This window comes from Cherax quadricarinatus, chromosome 42 (assembly GCF_038502225.1).
Source record: "Cherax quadricarinatus isolate ZL_2023a chromosome 42, ASM3850222v1, whole genome shotgun sequence".
Lineage (NCBI taxonomy): Eukaryota > Metazoa > Arthropoda > Malacostraca > Decapoda > Parastacidae > Cherax > Cherax quadricarinatus.
In genome coordinates this window covers 5175298-5199673 of record NC_091333.1, presented here as the reverse complement: position 1 = coordinate 5199673, position 24376 = coordinate 5175298, and the positions used below count along the sequence as shown (strand labels likewise).

The 24376-nt window shown below is 38.8% G+C and overlaps 1 protein-coding gene across 1 annotated transcript in view; it reads right to left on the bottom strand.

Moving 5' to 3' along the window:
* LOC128695690 (fibrillin-2) overlaps positions 1 to 24376 on the bottom strand; it is a gene marked incomplete in the record, with an annotated part of 295003 nt that overhangs the window by 101888 nt on the left and 168739 nt on the right. The window contains 6 exon segments of the mRNA XM_070093229.1: positions 5019 to 5091; positions 20145 to 20270; positions 20475 to 20736; positions 22241 to 22453; positions 23272 to 23441; positions 23758 to 23965. Of these exon segments, the coding sequence (XP_069949330.1) occupies positions 5019 to 5091; positions 20145 to 20270; positions 20475 to 20736; positions 22241 to 22453; positions 23272 to 23441; positions 23758 to 23965 (1052 nt within the window).

The window sequence follows — 24376 nt, the reverse complement described above, 5'->3', positions numbered from 1 at the left end:
CAATCTCTTTTGTCCCCTTTCCCTTTATATAAAGGGACTATACATGCTCTCTGCCAATCCCTAGGTACCTTCCCCTCTTTCATACATTTATTAAACAAAAGTACCAACCACTCCAACACTATATCCCCCCCTGCTTTTAACATTTCTGTCATGATCCCATCAGTTCCAGCTGCTTTACCCCCTTTCATTCTACGTAATGCCTCACGTACCTCCACCACACTTACATTCTGCTCTTCTTCACTCCTAAAAGATGGTATACCTCCCTGGCCAGTGCATGAATTTACCGCCTCCCTTTCTTCCTTAACATTTAAAAGTTCCTCAAAATATTCTCGCCATCTACCTAATGCCTCCCTCTCCCCATCTACTAACTCCCCTACTCTGTTTTTAACTGACAAATCCATACTTTCCCTAGGCTTTCTTAACTTGTTTAACTCACTCCAAAATTTTTTCTTATTTTCATTAAAATTTCTTGACAGTGCCTCTCCCACTCTTTCATCTGCTCTCCTTATAAGCGACTATTGGCAGAAAGGTGGGCTAGTGCAAAGATGAGTAGTGGGGGGGTTGAAGAGGGTTGGAATAGTTTTAAAAATGCAGTATTAGAATGTGGGGCAGAAGTTTGTGGTTATAGGAGGGTGGGGGCAGGAGGAAAGAGGAGTGATTGGTGGAATGATGAAGTAAAGGGTGTGATAAAAGAGAAAAAGGTAGCTTATGAGAGGTTTTTACAAAGCAGAAGTGTTATAAGAAGAGCAGAGTATATGGAGAGTAAAAGAAAGGTAAAGAGAGTGGTGAGAGAGTGCAAAAGGAGAGCAGATGATAGAGTGGGAGAGGCACTGTCAAGAAATTTTAATGAAAATAAGAAAAAATTTTGGAGTGAGTTAAACAAGTTAAGAAAGCCTAGGGAAAATATGGATTTGTCAGTTAAAAACAGAGTAGGGGAGTTAGTAGATGGGGAGATGGAGGTATTGGGTAGATGGCGAGAATATTTTGAGGAACTTTTAAATGTTAAGGAAGAAACAGAGGCAGTAATTTCATGCACTGGTCAGGGAGGTATACCATCTTTTAGGAGTGAAGAAGAGCAGAATGTAAGTGTGGGGGAGGTACGTGAGGCATTACGTAAAATGAAAGGGGGTAAAGCAGCTGGAACTGATGGGATCATGACAGAAATGTTAAAAGCAGGGGGGGATATAGTGTTGGAGTGGTTGGTACTTTTGTTTAATAAATGTATGAAAGAGGGGAAGGTACCTAGGGATTGGCAGAGAGCATGTATAGTCCCTTTATATAAAGGGAAAGGGGACAAAAGAGACTGTAAAAATTATAGAGGAATAAGCTTACTGAGTATACCAGGAAAAGTGTACGGTAGGGTTATAATTGAAAGAATTAGAGGTAAGACAGAATGTAGGATTGCGGATGAGCAAGGAGGTTTTAGAGTGGGTAGGGGATGTGTAGATCAGGTGTTTACATTGAAGCATATATGTGAACAGTATTTAGATAAAGATAGGGAAGTTTTTATTGCATTTATGGATTTAGAAAAGGCATATGATAGAGTGGATAGAGGAGCAATGTGGCAGATGTTGCAAGTATATGGAATAGGTGGTAAGTTATTAAATGCTGTAAAGAGTTTTTATGAGGATAGTGAGGCTCAGGTTAGGGTGTGTAGAAGAGAGGGAGACTACTTCCCGGTAAAAGTAGGTCTTAGACAGGGATGTGTAATGTCACCATGGTTGTTTAATATATTTATAGATGGGGTTGTAAAGGAAGTAAATGCTAGGGTGTTTGGGAGAGGGGTGGGATTAAATTATGGGGAATCAAATTCAAAATGGGAATTGACACAGTTACTTTTTGCTGATGATACTGTGCTTATGGGAGATTCTAAAGAAAAATTGCAAAGGTTAGTGGATGAGTTTGGGAATGTGTGTAAAGGTAGAAAGTTGAAAGTGAACATAGAAAAGAGTAAGGTGATGAGGGTGTCAAATGATTTAGATAAAGAAAAATTGGATATCAAATTGGGGAGGAGGAGTATGGAAGAAGTGAATGTTTTCAGATACTTGGGAGTTGACGTGTCGGCGGATGGATTTATGAAGGATGAGGTTAATCATAGAATTGATGAGGGAAAAAAGGTGAGTGGTGCGTTGAGGTATATGTGGAGTCAAAAAACGTTATCTATGGAGGCAAAGAAGGGAATGTATGAAAGTATAGTAGTACCAACACTCTTATATGGGTGTGAAGCTTGGGTGGTAAATGCAGCAGCGAGGAGACGGTTGGAGGCAGCGGAGATGTCCTGTTTAAGGGCAATGTGTGGTGTAAATATTATGCAGAAAATTCGGAGTGTGGAAATTAGGAGAAGGTGTGGAGTTAATAAAAGTATTAGTCAGAGGGCAGAAGAGGGGTTGTTGAGGTGGTTTGGTCATTTAGAGAGAATGGATCACAGTAGAATGACATGGAAAGCATATAAATCTATAGGGGAAGGAAGGCGGGGTAGGGGTCGTCCTCGAAAGGGTTGGAGAGAGGGGGTAAAGGAGGTTTTGTGGGTAAGGGGCTTGGACTTCCAGCAAGCGTGCGTGAGCGTGTTAGATAGGAGTGAATGGAGACGAATGGTACTTGGGACCTGACGATCTGTTGGAGTGTGAGCAGGGTAATATTTAGTGAAGGGATTCAGGGAAACCGGTTATTTTCATATAGTCGGACTTGAGTCCTGGAAATGGGAAGTACAATGCCTGCACTTTAAAGGAGGGGTTTGGGATATTGGCAGTTTGGAGGGATATGTTGTGTATCTTTATATGTTTATGCTTCTAGACTGTTGTATTCTGAGCACCTCTGCAAAAACAGTGATAATGTGCGAGTGTGGTGAAAGTGTTGAATGATGATGAAAGTATTTTCTTTTTGGGGATTTTCTTTCTTTTTTGGGTCACCCTGCCTCGGTGGGAGACGGCCGACTTGTTGAAAAAAAAAAAAAAATTTATATTTTTTTTTTTTTTTTTATTATCACACCGGCCGATTCCCACCAAGGCAGGGTGGCCCGAAAAAGAAAAACTTTCACCATCATTCACTCCATCACTGTCTTGCCAGAAGGGTGCTTTACACTACAGTTTTTAAACTGCAACACTAACACCCCTCCTTCAGAGTGCAGGCACTGTACTTCCCATCTCCAGGACTCAAGTCCGGCCTGCCGGTTTCCCTGAATCCCTTCATAAATGTTACTTTGCTCACACTCCAACAGCACGTCAAGTATTAAAAACCATTTGTCTCCATTCACTCCTATCAAACACGCTCACGCATGCCTGCTGGAAGTCCAAGCCCCTCGCACACAAAACCTCCTTTACCCCCTCCCTCCAACCCTTCCTAGGCCGACCCCTACCCCGCCTTCCTTCCACTACAGACTGATACACTCTTGAAGTCATTCTGTTTCGCTCCATTCTCTCTACATGTCCGAACCACCTCAACAACCCTTCCTCAGCCCTCTGGACAACAGTTTTGGTAATAATATATATATATATATATATATATATATATATATATATATATATATATATATATATATATATATATATATATATATATATATATATATATATATATATATATATATATATATATATATATATATATATATATATATATATATATATATATATATATATATATATATATATATATATATATATATATATATATATATATATATATATATATATATTTATTTTCAGTTCATCATTGTCTAAATTTTTTGTTACCCTCATCACCTTGCTCTTCTAATTATTCACTTTTAATTTCTTTCTTTTACATACCCTCCCAAATTCATTCACCAACCTCTGTAATTTGTCTTCAGAATCATGAAACAGAACTTTGTTACTAGTCAATGCTTACAGAGATAACTCCCATTCTGTACCAGATCCCATTCACTTCTTTCACAGCTGCATTTAATGTTAACCCTTTCGCTGACTGCTTTGAAGTCACTGTCAGTCCCGTAGTACTACAATATGAGCTCAGCTCACGCAGATAAGCTGCGGCCGGTAAATTTGGGCCTGGATATGAGAGAATGGGTCAGTGTGTTAAGTGTGCACCATATAAAAAATCCTGCAGCACGCAGTACATAATGAGAAAAAACTATGGCCGTGTTTTGGGTTAAAACAGTAACTTTGTGGTGTATTTTTGTATGGTTTTTATGGTTGTATTCTCGGCCTCTTGGTCTCCTTTAATAGAATGGAAGATATACTACAGAAACAGAGATGATTTTGACTAGTTTTAAGACTGAAAATAGCTTTAAATTGAGCTGAAAGTAGTGGAAATGTTTGATTTTTGCAGATGTTCAAGAGTAAACAAATCATGTCACATGTCCAATACATGTCATCTGGTGGGTCTGACATGCATTCACAAATGTGCTGATATTATTTATACAATTATTACAATATTGCATAACAGTAAATCTTGTATATTCTATGTGAATAAAAATTCTTCGTGTGAATAAAAAATCAAAATGGAATTCATGTGTAAAGCTTGGGAACAACTATCGAACAGAGGAAATGTATGTAAGTGCCAGGAATACCTGCACTGTTTATTCTAAACCTTATTTTGAAACTGGAATATTTTGAAATTTGTGTGAAACTGGCTTAAGTGAATGTTAGATAAGAGTGCAAGGAGACAAGTGAGTGTTTAATGGACTTCATGTTGAACTGAGTGCAAGGTAACTTTTACAGAGGGATTCAAGGAAGCAAGTTAGTTGGACTTGAGTATCTGCACTTTGAAGGGGTGGTGATCCTGCAGTCAAAGGATAATCTGAATTGTGAAAGCAACACATTTCTAACAAGAGACCAACTAAATAAATGATGGTGAATGCATTTCCTTTTTTTTGGGGGGGAGGGGGGTGTATTTTACCTTGATAGGAGACACAACCATTGAGGTAAAAAAATTATTTTACCATACAACTAATTAAAATGCTGTCTTGTCAGAAATACAAGGATATCACAATTCAAATGACTCCCTGAAGTTTAGAAAAGATTTTTAGACAGCCCCCAACTTACCTGAAGCTCCCTGGGGTATTAATGCAGCGACCACCACGACACAGTCCAGTGACACGGTCACACTCATTTATATCTGTGGATCTCACAAATACAGTCATGATAGGTACAATATATCCTTCAAGCATGCAAATTAATGAGATGTGCATTATATGTACAGTGCTTTAATATAGTATCTTTAACCTTCATACAAATTTACTATGTCATATCTGCATGCCTCTGCAAAAACAGTGATTATGTGTGAATGATGGTGAAAGTGTTTCTTTCATTTTTAGGCCACCCTGCCTCGGTGGGAGATGGCCAACGTTAAAAAAAAAAAATGTGCACAGTAGAATCTCTACAATCTTACAGGTCTGATACAAAGCGTCTTTTGGACTACTAATTTTTCACTCATACACATTCTTTTTGTCTATCTTCTTCAATCTCTAAAACTTTGCACACATGCCAAATTGCAGGTCAGAAATTAGGCAGAAAAAGAAAATGAAATTAATTCAGTAAATAAATCCTGTGAGTAATTATGTCAACACTGCTTGTCAGGTCAGGTCTACAGGTGATCCACTCTCACATTACTTGTTACCTCAACAGGTGACAAACTGTAGTTAATAAACTTACCAAGTGTTATTTATAATTTATGTAAGAAATTGCATAGCTAATAGACATAACAAAATTCAAGAAATTCCTTTTTTTTTTTCAAAATCCTGGTGCACTGGATGAAATCTGATCCATTTGATTCTGCTTTTATTAACCCTTTCACTGTTGACAGCCCTCATCACAAACCTGCTCTCAGTGTTGAAAAATATTAAAAAAAAAAAATTATTTTTTCTTACCAAAATCTTAAGAATATTTTTCTGAGTGTTTTAAAAGAAAAAAATTTTGCAATCACTAGTTACTGAGATACAGAAGCGTGAAGTTGATAGAAAGTTTACCTGGAGAGAGTTCCGGGGGTCAATGCTCCCGCAGCCCGGTCTGTGACCAGGCCTCCTGGTGGATCAGAGCCTGATCAACCAGGCTGTTAATGCTGGCTGCACGCAAACCAACGTACGAGCCACAGCCCGGCTGGTCAGGAACCGACTTTAGGTGCTTGTCCAGTGCCAGCTTGAAGACTGCCAAAGTGAACCGCTTACGGCAACGTTGGCGACTGCCTCTCACTCGGTAATATTATTTTTAATTTTATTCTAGATTTTTTCCTTTCTTTTCTAATATTTTATTTTTTCAAGTATATTTTGTGTCCTGCAAGACCAATATAATGCATAATGTATATATCAACTCATTGTATGCAACACAATAACCACACAAATACTGTTATCAATACGATGTTTACGTAACTTGTTTACACAAACGCACGCTGCCTTCCACATCCACACCATCTTCCCCACCACCCATGCTACCTTCCCAAACATCCACACTGGAAATAAGTCACTTTGACTTTTTTGGGTTATCCTAGGTTCTCTACACTTGCTGTTATGTATGATAATCTATGTAACTGTATTCGTGTATACCTGAATCAACTTACTTACACACCATCTTCCCAACCATCCACACAATCTTCCCCACCATCCATGCTGTCTTCCCCACCATCCAAGCTGCCTTCTCCAACACCCAAGCTGCATTCCCTTTTCACTATCTATATCTGGTATCCTGGGCATTGCTTTCGGTCACAAACTCCTCAAAATTGTGAAATTCATCTTCACTGACACTTCCATCTGCGTTAGAACTATCACTTGGGAAGAGAAGAGTCCCAAATTTGCCGGGGTGTGAGATAATTCTTACTGCAAGGCATAGTAAACAAGGACTACTGCAATGGCGTTCCCACAATGCATTGTGGTTGCTCTGATTTTTTTTACTGTGCACACTGACTACGCAGACCCATTCTCTGACATGTAGGTCTACCAGCTTTCTCCCACTAGATTTGAAGCCGCTAGAATTTTGGCATAGTACTATGGCACCAACACTAGCTCGTAAGCCATAGTACTATGGCACCAACACTAGCTCGTAAGCCATAGTACTATGGTACCAACACTAGCTCGTAAGCCATAGTACTATGGTACCAACACTAGCTCGTAAGCCATAGTACTATGGCACCAACACTAGCTCGTAAGCCATAGTACTATGGCACCAACACTAGCTCGTAAGCCATAGTACTATGGTACCAACACTAGCTCGTAAGCCATAGTACTATGGTACCAACAGTGAAAGGGTTAAGGCAGAATCTGTTTGAAATGAAGATTACAATACCTTAGTAACTCAGCAAACATTCATTAAAAATACAGAAATAATTTTTTTTTACCCTATCAGCAATTTCCCACCAAGGCAGGATAGCCCAAAGAAGGAAATATAATCACCCATCACTAATTCAATACAGAAGGGCCCCGCTTTATGGCTTTTCGCCTTACGGCTTTCTGCTAATACAGACATTTCAAATTATGACCAAAACTCACTATATGGTTCTCCTCCAACTTTCTAATATGGTCACTGCACACCACCCTGTTTGTTTAATCTCCTTGAGCTCCATGAGCACTGTGTCTCTCCATTTTGTCTGGAAACTTTCCAAAATTTCAATTGTTTTCAAGTTACATATTTCATATTTTATATATATATATATTTATTTTAACAAGTCGGCCATCTCCCACCGAGGCAGGGTGACCCAAAAAGAAAGAAAATACTTTCATTATCATTCAACACTTTCACCTCACTCACATATATTTTTTTTTTTTTTTTTTTCAACAAGTCGGCCGTCTCCCACCGAGGCAGGGTGACCCAAAAAAGAAAGAAAATCCCCAAAAAGAAAATACTTTCATCATCATTCAACACTTTCACCACACTCGCACATTATCACTGTTTTTGCAGAGGTGCTCAGAATACAACAGTCTAGAAGCATACACATATAAAGATACACAACATATCCCTCCAAACTGCCAATATCCCAAACCCCTCCTTTAAAGTGCAGGCATTGTACTTCCCATTTCCAGGACTCAAGTCCGACTATATGAAAATAACCGGTTTCCCTGAATCCCTTCACTCAATATTACCCTGCTCACACTCCAACAGATCGTCAGGTCCCAAGTACCATTCGTCTCCATTCACTCCTATCTAACACGCTCACGCACGCTTGCTGGAAGTCCAAGCCCCTTACCCACAAAACCTCCTTTACCCCCTCTCTCCAACCCTTTCGAGGACGACCCCTACCCCGCCTTCCCTCCCCTATAGATTTATACGCTTTCCATGTCATTCTACTTTGATCCATTCTCTCTAAATGACCAAACCACCTCAACAACCCCTCTTCTGCCCTCTGACTAATACTTTTATTAACTCCTCACCTTCTCCTAATTTCCACACTCCGAATTTTCTGCATAATATTTACACCACACATTGCCCTTAAACAGGACATCTCCACTGCCTCCAACCGTCTCCTCGCTGCTGCATTTACCACCCAAGCTTCACACCCATATAAGAGTGTTGGTACTACTATACTTTCATACATTCCCTTCTTTGCCTCCATAGATAACGTTTTTTGACTCCACACATACCTCAACGCACCACTCACCTTTTTTCCCTCATCAATTCTATGATTAACCTCATCCTTCATAAATCCATCCGCTGACACGTCAACTCCCAAGTATCTGAAAACATTCACTTCTTCCATACTCCTCCTCCCCAATTTGATATCCAATTTTTCTTTATCTAAATCATTTGACACCCTCATCACCTTACTCTTTTCTATGTTCACTTTCAACTTTCTACCTTTACACACATTCCCAAACTCATCCACTAACCTTTGCAATTTTTCTTTAGAATCTCCCATAAGCACAGTATCATCAGCAAAAAGTAACTGTGTCAATTCCCATTTTGAATTTGATTCCCCATAATTTAATCCCACCCCTCTCCCAAACACCCTAGCATTTACTTCCTTAACAACCCCATCTATAAATATATTAAACAACCATGGTGACATTACACATCCCTGTCTAAGACCTACTTTTACTGGGAAGTAGTCTCCCTCTCTTCTACACACCCTAACCTGAGCCTCACTATATATATATACATATATATACTCTGATAATTATACTCATGTGTACCTGTACCTAAATAAACTTACACACTGTGCTGGCATGCAGGTACACATTAAAATCATTAAGAGTGTCTTATTAGTCTCAAAGATGCCATATTAATAATGATAATAATAATACTAAAATGCAATAATAATCACTCTGAGGCACATTAAATGTCATATATTACATTACTATAGATATTTTTATTAATCCACCTATGATTTTTTTTCAAAATTATACAGTGGACCCTTGGTTATCAGCCATTCCAGATATCGGCCAATTCGGTTATCGCCCGTTTTTTTGGCTGAAATTTTATTCCAGTTACCGGCCATTATTTTGCTTATCGGCCGTATTGGATGCGTCCACCTGCCCACCAGCTGCTCGTGCATTCATGAGTCAGTCTGGCTGTGTCTCTGGGCAAGTGTAAAAACTTCTGCTCATTCATCCAAACATTTCGCTATAATCTATTGTTTTTGGTGGTTACTGATTGGGTGCAACTGCAAAATAAGCCATGGGTCCAAAGAAAGTTCCTAGTAAAGTTCCTTTGGTAAAGAAAGTGAGAAACACGATGGAATTTAAGAAAGAAGTTGTTGAAAAGTATAAGAGTGGTGTTTGAGTGCTAGAACTTTCTGGCAAAGAAAGTAGAAATCAAGGAAGCTAATGTTGCAAAAGGGAGTTTAGTAGGGAGGCAGGGAGTGTAGCAGGCAGGCATGGAGTGTAGTGGGGAGGCTGGACCCCAGTGAAAATATGTCACTCTGCCTGACTTTTTTTGGGTTATCCTAGGTTCTTTACACATATGCTGTGAAAGGGAGGCAGGGAGTGTAGCAGGGAGGCAGGGAGTGTAGCATGGATTGAGGGAGTGTAGCAGGGAGGCAGGGAGTGCAGCATGCATGCAGGGAGTGTAGCATGGAGGGAGGGAGTGTAGCAGGGAGGCAAGGAGTATAGCAGGCAGGCAGGGAGTATAGCATGGAGGGAGGGAGTGTAGCAGGGAAACACGGAGTGTGGAAAGAAGGCAGGGAGTGTAACAGGCAGACAGGGAGTGTAGCATGGAGGGAGGGAGTGTAGCAGGGAAGCAGGGAGTGCAGCAGGCATGCAGGGAGTGTAGCATGGAGGGAGGGAGTGTAGCAGGGAGGCAGGGAGTGTAGCATGGAGGAAGGGAGTGTAGCATGGAGGAAGGGAGTGTAGCAGGGAGGCACGGAGTGTAGTATGGGAGGGAGTGTAGCAGGGAAGCGGGGAGTATGGAAGGGTGGCAGGGAGTGTAGCAGGCAGGCAGGGAGTGTAGCAGGCATGCAGGGAGTGTAGCAGGCATGCAGGGAGGAAAGTAACCCCAAAGAGGGCTTTGATACCTGAAGTCCTTATGGAGGGAGATTCCCCTTCCAAAAAATAATCAGTCCTCCCTCTCTCCTCCTCCCTGTCTTCCATAAACCAACAAGAGTCTTCAATAAAGGTATGTAATAGTGATTTAAATGTTCATTTTTTAATTTATTTACAGAAGACCGTCATTTAGCACAGTAGTTACATTCCTGAAAAGTGCTGTGTTAGGTAAAATCGTGTTAAATAAACTGAGGAACTTATGGGAAAAATAGGGTTACGATTCTGAGAGCCCCCAAAAAGCCAAACAACTTTTTTTTGGCCTCCACATCTTACAAAAATATAAGTGAATATGTAGTTGTGGTTCACTGTTGTGATGTAGTATGTTGTTTTTACTGCTTAACCCTTTCAGGGTTGGTGCCGTACTAGTATGGCTTGCACACCAGGGTTGGTGCCACACTAGTACGCCTAAATTCTAGCGCCTTCAAATCTAGCGAGAGAAAGCTGGCAGGCCAACATATGAAAGAATGGGTCTATGTGGTCAGTGTGTGCAGTATAAAAAAAATACTGCAGCACACAGTGTATAATGAGAAAAAAAAAACTCCGACCGTGTCTTTGGTTTAAAACAGAGACCAGTTTTCCTGGTCTCATTTTATAGAATGAAAGACATATTATGGAAATTGAGATGATTTTTATTGGTTTCACAATGAAAAGTACCTTGAAACTGAGCTCGAAGTAGCAGAAATGTTCGATTTTTGCCAAAGTTCAAAAGTAAATAAATCAAGCCACGTGTCCAATACACGTCAACTGGTGAGTCTAATATTCTTTCATAAGTGTGCAGATATTATTTATACCATTTCTACACCATTTCTATACTAATGCAGTAGTCTGCATAACAGTAAATCTTCTATTTTTTGTGAGAATAAAAATTCGAAGTAGAAAGCAAAAGAAATATAACAGAGGCCTGGAGACATGACTAATGAACAGAGAAAATGTTATTTTAGTGCCAGGAATGTCTGTCTTGTTTATTCTGGATCCTATTTCGAAATTGGCATTTTTTGAAATTTGTGTGAAATTGGCAGAATTGGCAATTTCGGGCCACTTTATTGGATAATTGAAACTGGTAAATGGGTTGTTTCTTGTACTCATTCGATAGAAAAAATGGAGTTCTAGCGAAATAGTTATGATTTTTGTCGACTAGTACATTGGAATTGGCCAAAAATAGGGCTCAAAGTGGGCGAAATCGCCGATATGTAAACATTGTTGAGACTGCTAACTTCGCAAGAGCATAATTCCGTAGGCTTTCCATTAAATTTCATACTTTTGGTGTCATTATGATCGGGAAAAGATTCTCTATCATTTCATAAGAAAAAATAATAATTTTTTTTCCGAAAATTTTCTGACCCTGAGAACAAGTTTCGGAGAGGGCCTGCTGACCCTGAAAGGGTTAAGACTACAAATGTAACAGAAATAATAATATTTCTTACCTTAAATTGTGGGTGCTGGTGTTTGTGGATGATTGTGAAGAGAGTGGAGAATTATGCTGTGGCCCTACTGGGCTGAGGTGGATGGTAGAGGTTCTGGTACTGAAGTCAATGGTTGTATTGGAGTGTCTAACTTTAAGTCATTCAGTCAGTCACTCAAGTCATTCAGTCAAGTCACTCAATAAGTCAGTCAAGTCACTCAGTAAGTCAGTCAAGTTACTCAGTAAGTCAGCCAAGTCACTCAGTAAGTCAATCAAGTCACTCAGTAAGTCCATCAAGTCATTCAGTAAGTCAGTCAAGTCACTCAGTAAGTCAGTCAAGTCATTAAGTCAGTCAAGTCATTCAGTAAGTCAGTCAAGTCACTTGTAAGTCATTCAGTCAGTCAGTCAAGTCACTCAGTAAGTCAGTCAAGTCATTCAGTAAGTCAGTCAAGTCACTCAAGTCATTCAGTCAAGTCACTCAGTAAGTTAGTCAAGTCATTCAGTAAGTCAGGCAAGCCATTCAGTAAGCCAGACAAGCACCTAAAGTCGGTTCCTGACCAGCCAGACTGTGGCTCATACGTTGGTTTGCGTGCAGCCAGCAGTAACAGCCTGGTTGATCAGGCTCTGATCCACCAGGAGGCCTGGTCACAGACCGGGCCGCGGGGGCGTTGACCCCCGGAACTCTCTCCAGGTAAACTCCAGGTAAGTCAGTCAAGTTATTCAGTGAGTCAGTCAAATCACTCCTAAGTCATTCAGTCAGTCAGTCAAGTCACTCAGTATGTCAGTCAAGTCACTCAGTAAGTCAGTTAAGTCACTCAGTAAGTCAGTCAGTCATTCAGTAAGTCAGTCATTCAGTAAGTCAGTCACTCAGTAAGTCAGTCACTCAGTAAGTCAGTCATTCAGTCAGGCACACAAACTCATGTTTACCTCTTTTTCTCTGTACAAAGTAACACTTCATTACAGCTACAGGTCATCTCTTGTCTAATATCTTTGTTTCTTTGTTAATTCTAAGACTTAAGTGCTTATACCTCTTCATGCCACTTTCAGTAACACTGGTATGGCTACTGAGTGTCATGATTGCTTGGCAGATACAAGATATAGTAATTAAAATATCATAACACAATTCACAAACACAGCTGCCTTGTAGCAGAGAAAGCCTGGACACTTATGAATTATGAACGCTGGGGTGGTGGAGTGGTGTTGGGGAGTGGCAGGGGATGGCAGGAGGGCTCCATGGCTGCTCCACATCAAGGCGGCTGCTGGAGCAAAACAGAATTTTTTTTTCCTTCCAACAAACTGAACTGTGTTAAATTAATTATACATGTTACATTCTTCAATCGTGCAATACTCAAATCGTACCAAATAAACTCGTGCTAAAAGACGGTCTACTGTAGTTCTCATTGTTTTGTGTATGTAAAACTATAATTAATCTTTAAAAAATTTATTTTTTTGTTAATATTTTGGGTGTCTGGAATAGAGTAATTGTATTTACATTAATTCTTATGGGAAATATTATTCCGGTTTTAAGCCATTTCGGTTTTAGGCCAACCTTCTGGAACGGATTATAAAACTGGGATGCTTTAATGTGCGTGGATGTAGTGCGGATGACAAGAAACAGATGATTGCTGATGTAATGAATGAAAAGAAGTTGGATGTCCTGGCCCTAAGCAAAACAAAGCTGAAGGGGGTAGGGGAGTTTCGATGGGGGGAAATAAATGGGATTAAATCTGGAGTATCTGAGAGAGTTAGAGCAAAGGAAGGGGTAGCAGTAATGTTGAAGGATCAGTTATGGAAGGAGAAAAGAGAATATGAATGTGTAAATTCAAGAATTATGTGAATTAAAGTAAAGGTTGGATGCGAAAAGTGGGTCATAATAAGCGTGTATGCACCTGGAGAAGAGAGGAATGTAGAGGAGAGAGAGAGATTTTGGGAGATGTTAAGTGAATGTATAGGAACCTTTGAACCAAGTGAGAGAGTAATTGTGGTAGGGGACCTGAATGCTAAAGTAGGAGAAACTTTTAGAGAGGGTGTGGTAGGTAAGTTTGGGGTGCCAGGTGTGAATGATAATGGGAGCCCTTTGATTGAACTTTGTATAGAAAGGGGTTTAGTTATAGGTAATACATATTTTAAGAAAAAGAGGATAAATAAGTATACAAGATATGATGTAGGGCGAAATGACAGTAGTTTGTTGGATTATGTATTGGTAGATAAAAGACTGTTGAGTAGACTTCAGGATGTACATGTTTATAGAGGGGCCACAGATATATCAGATCACTTTCTAGTTGTAGCTACACTGAGAGTAAAAGGTAGATGGGATACAAAGAGAATAGAAGCATCAGGGAAGAGAGAGGTGAAGGTTTATAAACTAAAAGAGGAGGCAGTTAGGGTAAGATATAAACAGCTATTGGAGGATAGATGGGCTAATGAGAGCATAGGCAATGGGGCCGAAGAGGTATGGGGTAGGTTTAAAAATGTCGTGTTAGAGTGTTCAGCAGAAGTTTGTGGTTACAGGAAAGTGGGTGCGGGAGGGAAGAGGAGCGATTGGTGGAATGATGATGTAAAGAGAGTAGTAAGGGAGAAAAAGTTAGCATATGAGAAGTTTTTACAAAGTAGAAGTGATGCAAGGAGGGAAGAGTATATGGAGAAAAAGAGAGAGGTTAAGAGAGTGGTGAAGCAATGTAAAAAGAGAGCAAATGAGAGAGTGGGTGAGATGTTACCAACAAATTTTGTTGAAAATAAGAAAAAGTTTTGGAGTGAGATTAACAAGTTAAGGAAGCCTTGAGAACAAATGGATTTGTCAGTTAAAAATAGGAGAGGAGAATTATTAAATGGAGAGTTAGAGGTATTGGGAAGATGGAGGGAATATTTTGAGGAATTGTTAAATGTTGATGAAGATAGGGAAGCTGTGATTTCGTGTATAGGGCAAGGAGGAATAACATCTTGTAGGAGTGAGGAAGAGTCAGTTGTGAGTGTGGGGGAAGTTCGTGAGGCAGTAGGTAAAATGAAAGGGGGTAAGGCAGCCGGGATTGATGGGGTAAAGATAGAAATGTTAAAAGCAGGTGGGGATATAGTTTTGGAGTGGTTGGCGCAATATTTAATAAAAGTACGGAAGAGGGTAAAGTACCTAGGGACTGGCAGAGAGCATGCATAGTTCCTTTGTATTAAGGCAAAGGGGACAAAAGAGTGCAAAAATTATAGGGGGATAAGTCTGTTGAGTATACCTGGTAAAGTGTATGGTAGAGTTATTATTGAAAGAATTAAGAGTAAGACGGAGAATAGGATAGCAAATGAACAAGGAGGCTTTAGGAAAGGTAGGGGGTGTGTGGACCAGGTGTTTACAGTGAAACATGTTAAGTGAACAGTATTTAGATAAGGCTAAAGAGGTCTTTGTGGCATTTATGGATTTGGAAAAGGCATATGACAGGGTGGATAGAGGGGCAATGTGGCAGATGTTGCAGGTGTATGGTGCAGGAGGTAGGTTAATGAAAGCAGTGAAGAGTTTTTACAAGGATAGTGAGGCTCAAGTTAGAGTATGTAGGAAAGAGGGAATATTTCCCAGTAAAAGTAGGCCTTAGACAAGGATGTGTGATGTCACCGTGGTTGTTTAATATATTTATAGATGGGGTTGTAAGAAAAGTAAATGCGAGGGTCTTGGCAAGAGGCGTGGAGTTAAAAGATAAAGAATCACACACAAAGTGGGAGTTGTCACAGCTGCTCTTTGCTGATGACACTGTGCTCTTGGGAGATTCTGAAGAGAAGTTGCAGAGATTGGGGGATGAATTTGGTAGGGTATGCAAAAGAAGAAAGTTAAAAGTGAATACATGAAAGAGTAAGGTTATGAGGATAACAAAAAGATTAGGTGATGAAAGATTGGATATCAGATTGGAGGGAGAGAGTATGGAGGAGGTGAATGTATTCAGATATTTGAGAGTGGACGTGTCAGCGGATGGGTCTATGAAAGATGAGGTGAATCATAGAATTGATGAGGGGAAAAGGGTGAGTGGTGCACTTAGGAGTCTGTGGAGACAAAGAACTTTGTCCTTGGAGGCAAAGAGGGGAATGTATGAGAGTATAGTTTTACCAACGCTCTTATATGGGTGTGAAGCATGGGTGATGAATGTTGCAGCAAGGAGAAGGCTGGAGGCAGTGGAGATGTCATGTCTGAGGGAAATGTGTGGTGTGAATATAATGCAGATAATTCGTAGTTTGGAAGTTAGGAGGAGGTGCGAGATTACCAAAACTGTTGTCCAGAGGGCTGAGGAAGGGTTGTTGAGGTGGTTCAGACATGTAGAGAGAATGGAGCGAAACAGAATGACTTCAAGAGTGTATCAGTCTGTAGTGGAAGGAAGGCAGGGTAGGGGTCGGCCTAGGAAAGGTTGGAGGGAGGGGGTAAAGGAGGTTTTGTGTGCGAGGGGCTTGGACTTTCAGCAGGCATGCGTGAGCGTGTTTGATAGGAGTGAATGGAGACAAATGGTTTTTAATACTTGACGTGCTGTTGTGAATGGAGACAAATGGTTTTTAATACTTGACGTGCTGTTGGAGTGTGAGTAAAGTAACATTTGTGAAGGGATTCAGGGAAACCGGCAGGTTGGACTTGAGTCCTGGAGATGGGAAGTACAGTGCCTGCACTCTGAAGGAGGGGTGTTAATGTTGCAGTTTAAAAACTGTAGTGTAAAGCACCCCTCTGGCAAGACAGTGATGGAGTGAATGATGGTGAAAGTTTTTTCTTTTTTGGGCCACCCTGCCTTGGTGGGAATCAGCCAGTGTGATAATAATAATAATAAAACCAAGGGTCCACTGTATAATAAACCCACTACGTAACATACAAACATGATAAATACACCCCACAGAAGAATAAATTAACATAAATATGTAAATTAAAAGGACACAAGTGCAACTAATGTGACATTTTAGTGTGGCAACGTTTCGCTCTCCAGGAGCTTTGTCAAACCGTTACGGCTTGAGGTGTATAAATAGAAAACAGGAATTAATAAAGGGGATGTAAATAGAGTGCTAAAATTATCTAACAGACAGGACTCGCAGCATGGCTTCAAATTGGAAAAATTCAGATTCAGGAAGGATATAGGAAAGCACTGGTTTGGTAATAGAGTTGTGGATGAGTGGAACAAACTCCTGAGTACCGTCATAGAAGCTAAGACATTATGTAGTTTAAAAAAATAGGTTGGAAAAATACATGAGTGGGTGTGGGTGGGTGTGAGATGGACCTGACTAGCTTGTGCTACTAGGCCGGATGTCGTGCTCCTCCGTTAAGTGACGTGTCTGACCTCACTAGGTCAAGGCACTGGCTTAAGCCGGTAGGAGAATTGGACCTGCCTTTTATAGGCCAGTAGGCCTGTTCCAGTGTTCCTTCTTTCTTACGTTCTTATTACCTTGCATGGTATACATGTCAGTGAAATTGGTCTGTAGTTCAATGCTTCCTTCTTGTCTCCTTTCTTAATTTTTTTATCACATTGCCAGAAGTGCATTGATATTGCATTTCAGATACCCTTGCAAACTGCAAATATCCCCACCCCTCCTTTAGAGTGCAGGCACTGTATTTCCCACCTCCAGGACTTATGTCTGGCTAATCAGTTTCCCTGAATCCCTTCACAAAATATTACCTTGCTCACACTCCAACAGTATATCCTATCTAACACACTCACATATGCCTGCTGAATGACCAAGCCCCTTGCACACAAAACTTCCTTTACCCCCTCCCTCCTACTGTACTTTTATTTATTTATTTATTTATTTATTTATTTATTTATTTATTTTATGTCTTTGCAAACAGTACATTGAGATTTTGTATTTACAATAGTGGGTTGCAATACAAAGAGAGCCTCTATTATGCCTAGGCATTATGGGCCAACTTAACATTATTGGCTTACATACTACTTAACACTAAGGATTATATCATAGTTGTACAGTAGGAGAGTAATTATTTCATAGTTGTACAGTAGATTATTAATTATAAATGAATCAAAATTTGTATTAGACAAAAGATATATTCATATATTCGAAAATACTTTTTGTGAAAACAATGATTCAATTATATTCCTGTCAACAATGGATAAAAGGTTCAAAGTAACTGTTGAAGTTATGATGTGGGAGTACATAAGTGAGTATGTGTGTACTGAGTATTTAGTCTGAGTCTTAAATGATTTTCAGACTGGGTTACTTTAATATCTTCTGGTAATGAATTCCATATTTTGGGGCCCTTTATGTGCATAGAGTTTTTACACAGTGTGATATGGACACGAGGTATATCAAAAAAAGATCTGTCTTGTGTTGTGGTCATGTGTCCTGTTTAGGTTGGTGAGGAGAAGTTTGAGTGGAGGGTTTATGTTTGCGTGTATTGTTCTGTGTATGTAGTAGGCACATGAATAAGTATGGATGTTCTTAATGGTGAGCAGATTTAGACTTTTGAAAATTGGTGGAGTATGCTGGCGGGAGTGGGAATTTGTTATCATTCTTACTGCTGACTTTTGCTGGGTTTTAGGTGATTGGATGTTGTTGATCCCCATGCACAAATTCCATATGTAAGATAAGCGTATATGAGTGAATGGTACAGTGCCAGGAGAGCTGATTGTGGAAAATAGTAGTACCTTATCTTTGATAGTATGCCTACAGTCTTGGAGATTTTCTTGGTGATTTGTTGTATGTGTGTCCGGAACTTAAGGCTACTGTCAAGGTGGATACCTAGGAATTTTCCCTCTGTGAGTCTTGTGACTGATGATCCATTTAGCATTATGTTAATTAGATCATTTGCAGTTTTGTTTCCAAACTGAATGAAATAGGTTTTATCAGTGTTCAGGGTAAGCTTGTTAGTCATCATCCAGGCAGATATTTTCTGTAATTCGGCATTGACTGTGTTTGCTAGTATGACTATGTTTGGGTGGGAAAAGACATATGTAGTGTCATCTGCAAATAATATGGGTTTGAGTAGCTGTGATGCATTTGGTAGATCATTGATGTAGATGAGAAAGAGGAGTGGTCCAAAGACACTTCCTTGTGGGACTCCTACTGTGATTGGGTGGGTGGAAGAGTTTGCATCATTTGCATACACATATTGAGTTCTGTTACTAAGGTATGATTTTAGGTAGTTGAGGGAGTGGCCTCTGATACCACAGTGCGTTAATTTGGAGTACAGCAGTTCATGGTCGACTATATCAAAAGCTTTACGTAAATCAATGAAAATGCCCAGCGGGACTTCTATCTTTTCAAGTGTGGTATATATTAGTTCTAGCATGTGTATGATAACATCATTTGTGCTTTTATTATTCCTGAATTCAAACTGACAAGGGTTTAATATGTTGTGTGAGACGAGGTAGGAATAGATCCGCCTATGAATTATTTTTCAAAGATTTTAGAGAGCAGTGGTAAGTTATATATTGGTCTATAGTTATTCACGTCAGCTTGGACACCTCCTTTGTGGATCGGAGTGACCCTCGCTATTTTGAGGATTGTTGGGAAGGTAGATGATTCAATGGATTTGTTAAAGAGCGTTGCAATAATTGGTGACAATACTTGAGAAGCTTTTTTGTACATAAAAGCAGGCGAGTTGTTTATGTCTCCTGCCTTGTTTTTAAGGGTGTTTATGATGAGCGTAACTTTTATGGGGTTGATTGGAACTAGGAATAGCGTATTTGGGTAGGTACCTATGAGGAAGTCTGATGGATGGGTGTTTGCGCTTGGTATTTTGTTCGCTAGATTTTTTCCTATGGTGGAGAAGAAAACATTGAGTCTGTTCACTGTTTCAGTAGTTGTGAGTAGGGGTTCATCTGATTTTGTTAGTTTGATTGTTTTGTTTTTGGATAACTTTTTAGTTCCAAGAATTTCAGATAGAGTTTTCCAGGTTTTTTTCATATCGTCGTTGATGTTATTTAATCTATTTTCATAATACAATTTTTTAGACCTTCTTATCAGGCTGGTAAGTGCTGACGAGTAATGTTTAGACTGTTCTCTATGACCCATTCTATACTGTTTTTTATATCTGTGCTTTGTGTTAATGGATTTGAGGATGCTTGGTGTTAGCCAGGAATTATTCAGTCTCTTGGCTGTGATCTGTTTAGTTTTTTGGGGGCAATGTTTGTTATAGAGGCTCTGGGCTTTTTTTAGAAAATTATTTATACATTCATTCATATCTGTATATGTTTCGAGCTCATTTTGCCAATCGATGTTATTCATAGCTGATATAAAGTTGTATTACAATTGTTCTTGACTTGACTAAGTTATGACTTTATATTAGTTATGAGCAATGTACGGAAAATATATTTAATGCATTTGTTGTGTTTACTGGCTCACCCATGCAAACTTGCATCATCATTGTAGATTCAAAGCCATCATCACAGTCACATATGAAGGAGCCCGCAGTATTCTTGCAGGTACCATTGCCACAAACACCATGCATGATGCCACACTCATCAATATCTGCAGATATAATACAACTTGTAAAATATATGTGACAAAATAAAAATTTCAATATACAGTAAAAAAGTAATAAAATATCTTAGATATTAATATATGAAACAAAATATTTCAACTAGGAAATTGTGCTTGAAACTATGACAGTGTTCACTAAACTTTATAATGAGTATGAAAATTATTCCATGTATTGCAATGATCAATACTTACCTACACATTTTATGCCATCTTCATCCAACGCGTAGCCTTGATTGCATCGGCACGAAAATGAACCAATTGAGTTTCTACAGCGGCCATTGTCACACATGTCAGAATAAGTTGTGCACTCATTCACGTCTTTGCGTCCATCATAGCCATAGCTTTTGGGGCACAGTTCATCGAAGGTTTCAGCACCAGGTCGAGGGCAAGCTTCACACGACTCTCCCCAGGCCTTTCCCACTGTACAACAGCATGTGGATTTTCGGAACAGCCCCTGTAACACAAGACATAAAACTTGACTTAAAAGTGCTGACAAGGTTCTAGTCCAGTCCATTATATGATGTACCAAAAAGCTTATACTTAATAACTATAATTTAATAGTTCAGTTAGGACAGTTATAATAATGTTTTAAAGCAGGAAGGGACAAAATTTTTTAGTCATCCAAGATAATTAAACAAAAAAATTGGGGGTAAATACAGGTACCATCCGACTCATGAACGAGCTTGGTTCCAACCAACCGGTCTTAAGTCAAAATGGGCGTAAGTCGAACCTTAGAAAACTGCCTATAGGGATACTTCAAAAATCAAATCTTAATATTGTAAAGCATGTTTCAGTGTCCCCACTCTATTACATAAGAACATAAGAAACATTTCACCATTCTCCTTTTAATGGACTGATGAAGCCACTGTGTGGCGAAATGTTTCCTCATTAAAGATACCCAAGTATTGCACGTGTGTCTAATTTATCAACTTGTCGGTTCTTTGAACCATTCATCTACAATATAAGAAAGGAGGAACACTGCAGCAGGCCTGTTGGCCCAAATTAGGCATGCCTTCTCAAATCCATCCATCCATATACATTTGCCCAACCTATTTTTTATGCTACCCAAGCCATAGCTTTTGTAACCTTTCTTTCTTATGTACCAGATAACTTTTCCACCATTTGTATAACTACTACTACTACCTCTACTTGTGTGGGTGAAACGTTGGCAATAAAGTATCACACTAAACTGCTGCGTCTGACCATGGGTCTAGCAGCCCTGCTGCCAAACGCACGGCCGTAAGTCGAATGGTGGTCATAAGTCGGATGGTGAGTGTAATATAAAACAAAAGAAATTGTACCAAGTACAATTTTAGTTTAAGGATAAAGTTAATAACTGCAAAAACTAAGTTCTACCCAAAAAAAAAATTAGTAACGTTATAAAGAGGGGCAAAAATTTATTGGAAGACACGAAGACAGTCAGGATAATACTATGTTCTCCTAGCACACTGTCTTAGGAAACAACTATTGTGATACATAATAACCCAGAGACTATTGTATAGCTAGCTAGTAATAATAATTTAAAGTTGGATGTGTCTCATTAAAATGCTACTTTTTACAATATATATATTTATAACAAAATATGATTGTCTTCTTTGTTGATTACAGTATCATGTGTTTAATCCTGAGCTTACTTCTCACCTGAAAAGTAAAGTTTAAAACTGTAAGCAGAAAATAATTGTTAATAAATAACATTATCTCTTTGGGGAAGTGAACAAATATCTTGTCTCCGTAATTCATGTGAGCCATGAAAGGCAACTAAAATGCCAGGAGCAAGAGGCTAGTAACCCCTTCTCCTATATAAATTACTACATTAAAAAGAAAAACTTACGTTTTTCTTTACGTTTTTCCTAAAAAGAAAAACTTACGTTTTTCTTTTTAGGACACCCTGCCTTGGTGGGAGACAGCCAGTGTGTTAAAAAAAATGACATTATCTGAAAATTAAATGGAAGTGGTACCTCCAACTCTTTGCTGCACACGCCATTCCTGTACTCAAGGAAGCACGTCTCTTCTCTCAGGTCGAGGCATTTTGTCTTGGTGTCATCGAGGGTGAGACCAGGAGGACAGTTACAGGTAAAGGAACCATCAGTGTTTACACATTCACCACCACCCTGACAGATTCCTGGGTTCAACTGACACTCATTGATATCCTGACATGTCTTCCCATCCATCTGAAGTTAAATAATTATTATTTGGTAGCCATGAGACAAAATTTTTAATTAAAACTCAATATGAACAAATATCTCACAGTTCTTTTAGGACCATCAACACTTGTATTTTATAAAATACGGAGAAAAATCTGCAAAGCTAGCTAAAATATGCTATTTTGATTCTCAAACACATCTGCTCACTTTGTACTACTCTCTAGTCTATCCATACCTTGCTTATGGTAACTGTGCATGGGAATCAACAACAGCTAATCACCTTAAACCTGTAGTTACATAGCAAAAATCAGCTCTCAAAATAATTTAGGGATTAGGCAACACTCACTCACTCCATATTAAAAGTTTAAATATGCTTAACATACAAAATATTCACACTTTCTACTTAGCACAAAATGTCTACAGGACACTTAGTGCAAACATTAACTCACTTAAGTACTATCTGGAGAGCTGCAACAGAACACATGGACACAATGCAAGGAACAAGTATCTCTTTGACATTCCACATGTATGTCTCAATCTGTTTAAAAACTCGATGCAGAAAAAATGTCCAAAATATTTGAACTCATTGATTGAAAATGCCAAAAGTTCCCCAACATCTTTACTAATATTGTTAAAGAGAACATATTTAAAAAAAATATATAAATGCTATGTCTATTAAATGTCTGTAAATCCTCATGCTTTGATTCCTCCACATTAATTCAACCACTCAATGAATGAGTTTCATTAAATATTTCTTTATCATACAATTTACACTTCTTAGAAACTCTTAGTTATAAAAAAAATGAACCAGATATTATGACAATATTATAAAAACTGAAACAAACCTTAGCAAAACCAATAGGACAGTCACAATCAGCTGGGTTGCATATTTCACATGGGGAACCCCAAGCTTTTCCAATGGTGCAGCAACATTCTGATTTGAGAGTCACTTTTGGTAGATTGTTTTCGCAACGTCCATCCTTCACCTTAGTCCAGCATGACCCACGTCGGTTGTCTAGAAAATTTGCAAAAGTAATATATTTCCTAATGATATTAACTGGATCATGGTAAAGCTCAACACAAATTTATAAAAAAAAAAAAAATTACTGAATTAGAATAAAGGTTTATATTGTGGTAATAAATTATGTATATAAGATAGTATAAAAGCTCAAGAATAAAATCTATAAGTTATATAATAAGAATACAAGAATTTTTTATTGTAAAATCCAAAACACATATTGTTATCTTGTGTATAGGACTCTGCAATCACTTACATTCTTAGAATATGTACATTTAAATTAGCATTTAAATGATTTACAGTAGTATCTTACCAATGCAATACCTGCCAGTTGAATCAAGAATTGTTCCTTCATCACATTCACACCTGTATGAGCCAATGACATTGACACAAGTCCCTCCCACACAGGCATCCTCCCCGAGTTCACTGCACTCATCAACATCCTCGCAGACATGCGTGCTGGGATTAAGCTGTGTACCAGACGGGCAGATACACTGGTAGCTTCCTGGTGTGTTTCGACACTATAATACAACAATATAAATCAGGTTTACAGTATTACACAGCCATGAAGAATTAGCTGTTATTAGGCACTAAAACTAAATATCATATATATTTCCTTCACATTCATATACAGTATAGGCTTTAGTTGATGAAATATTTGTACGTAGTTTTGTGCTCTGTTAACCATAAGGTTTAATAAAAAGGACTTTTTACCATAACAGTCTAAGATCCTAATATTTATACTTTTGCATTAACTGATTTAATTAAACTGTAGTTAACTTTGCAACACACTTCCATTAATCAGTATCCCCTCTCAAGCCTATGTTTAACACTTCTTTTAGTTATTCATTCTTTTCCAGCTCTCTTTCCCATTAGGTACAATTTTCATATCCTAAAGGAAATATATTAGCCTCCAGCATTTTTTTACTATC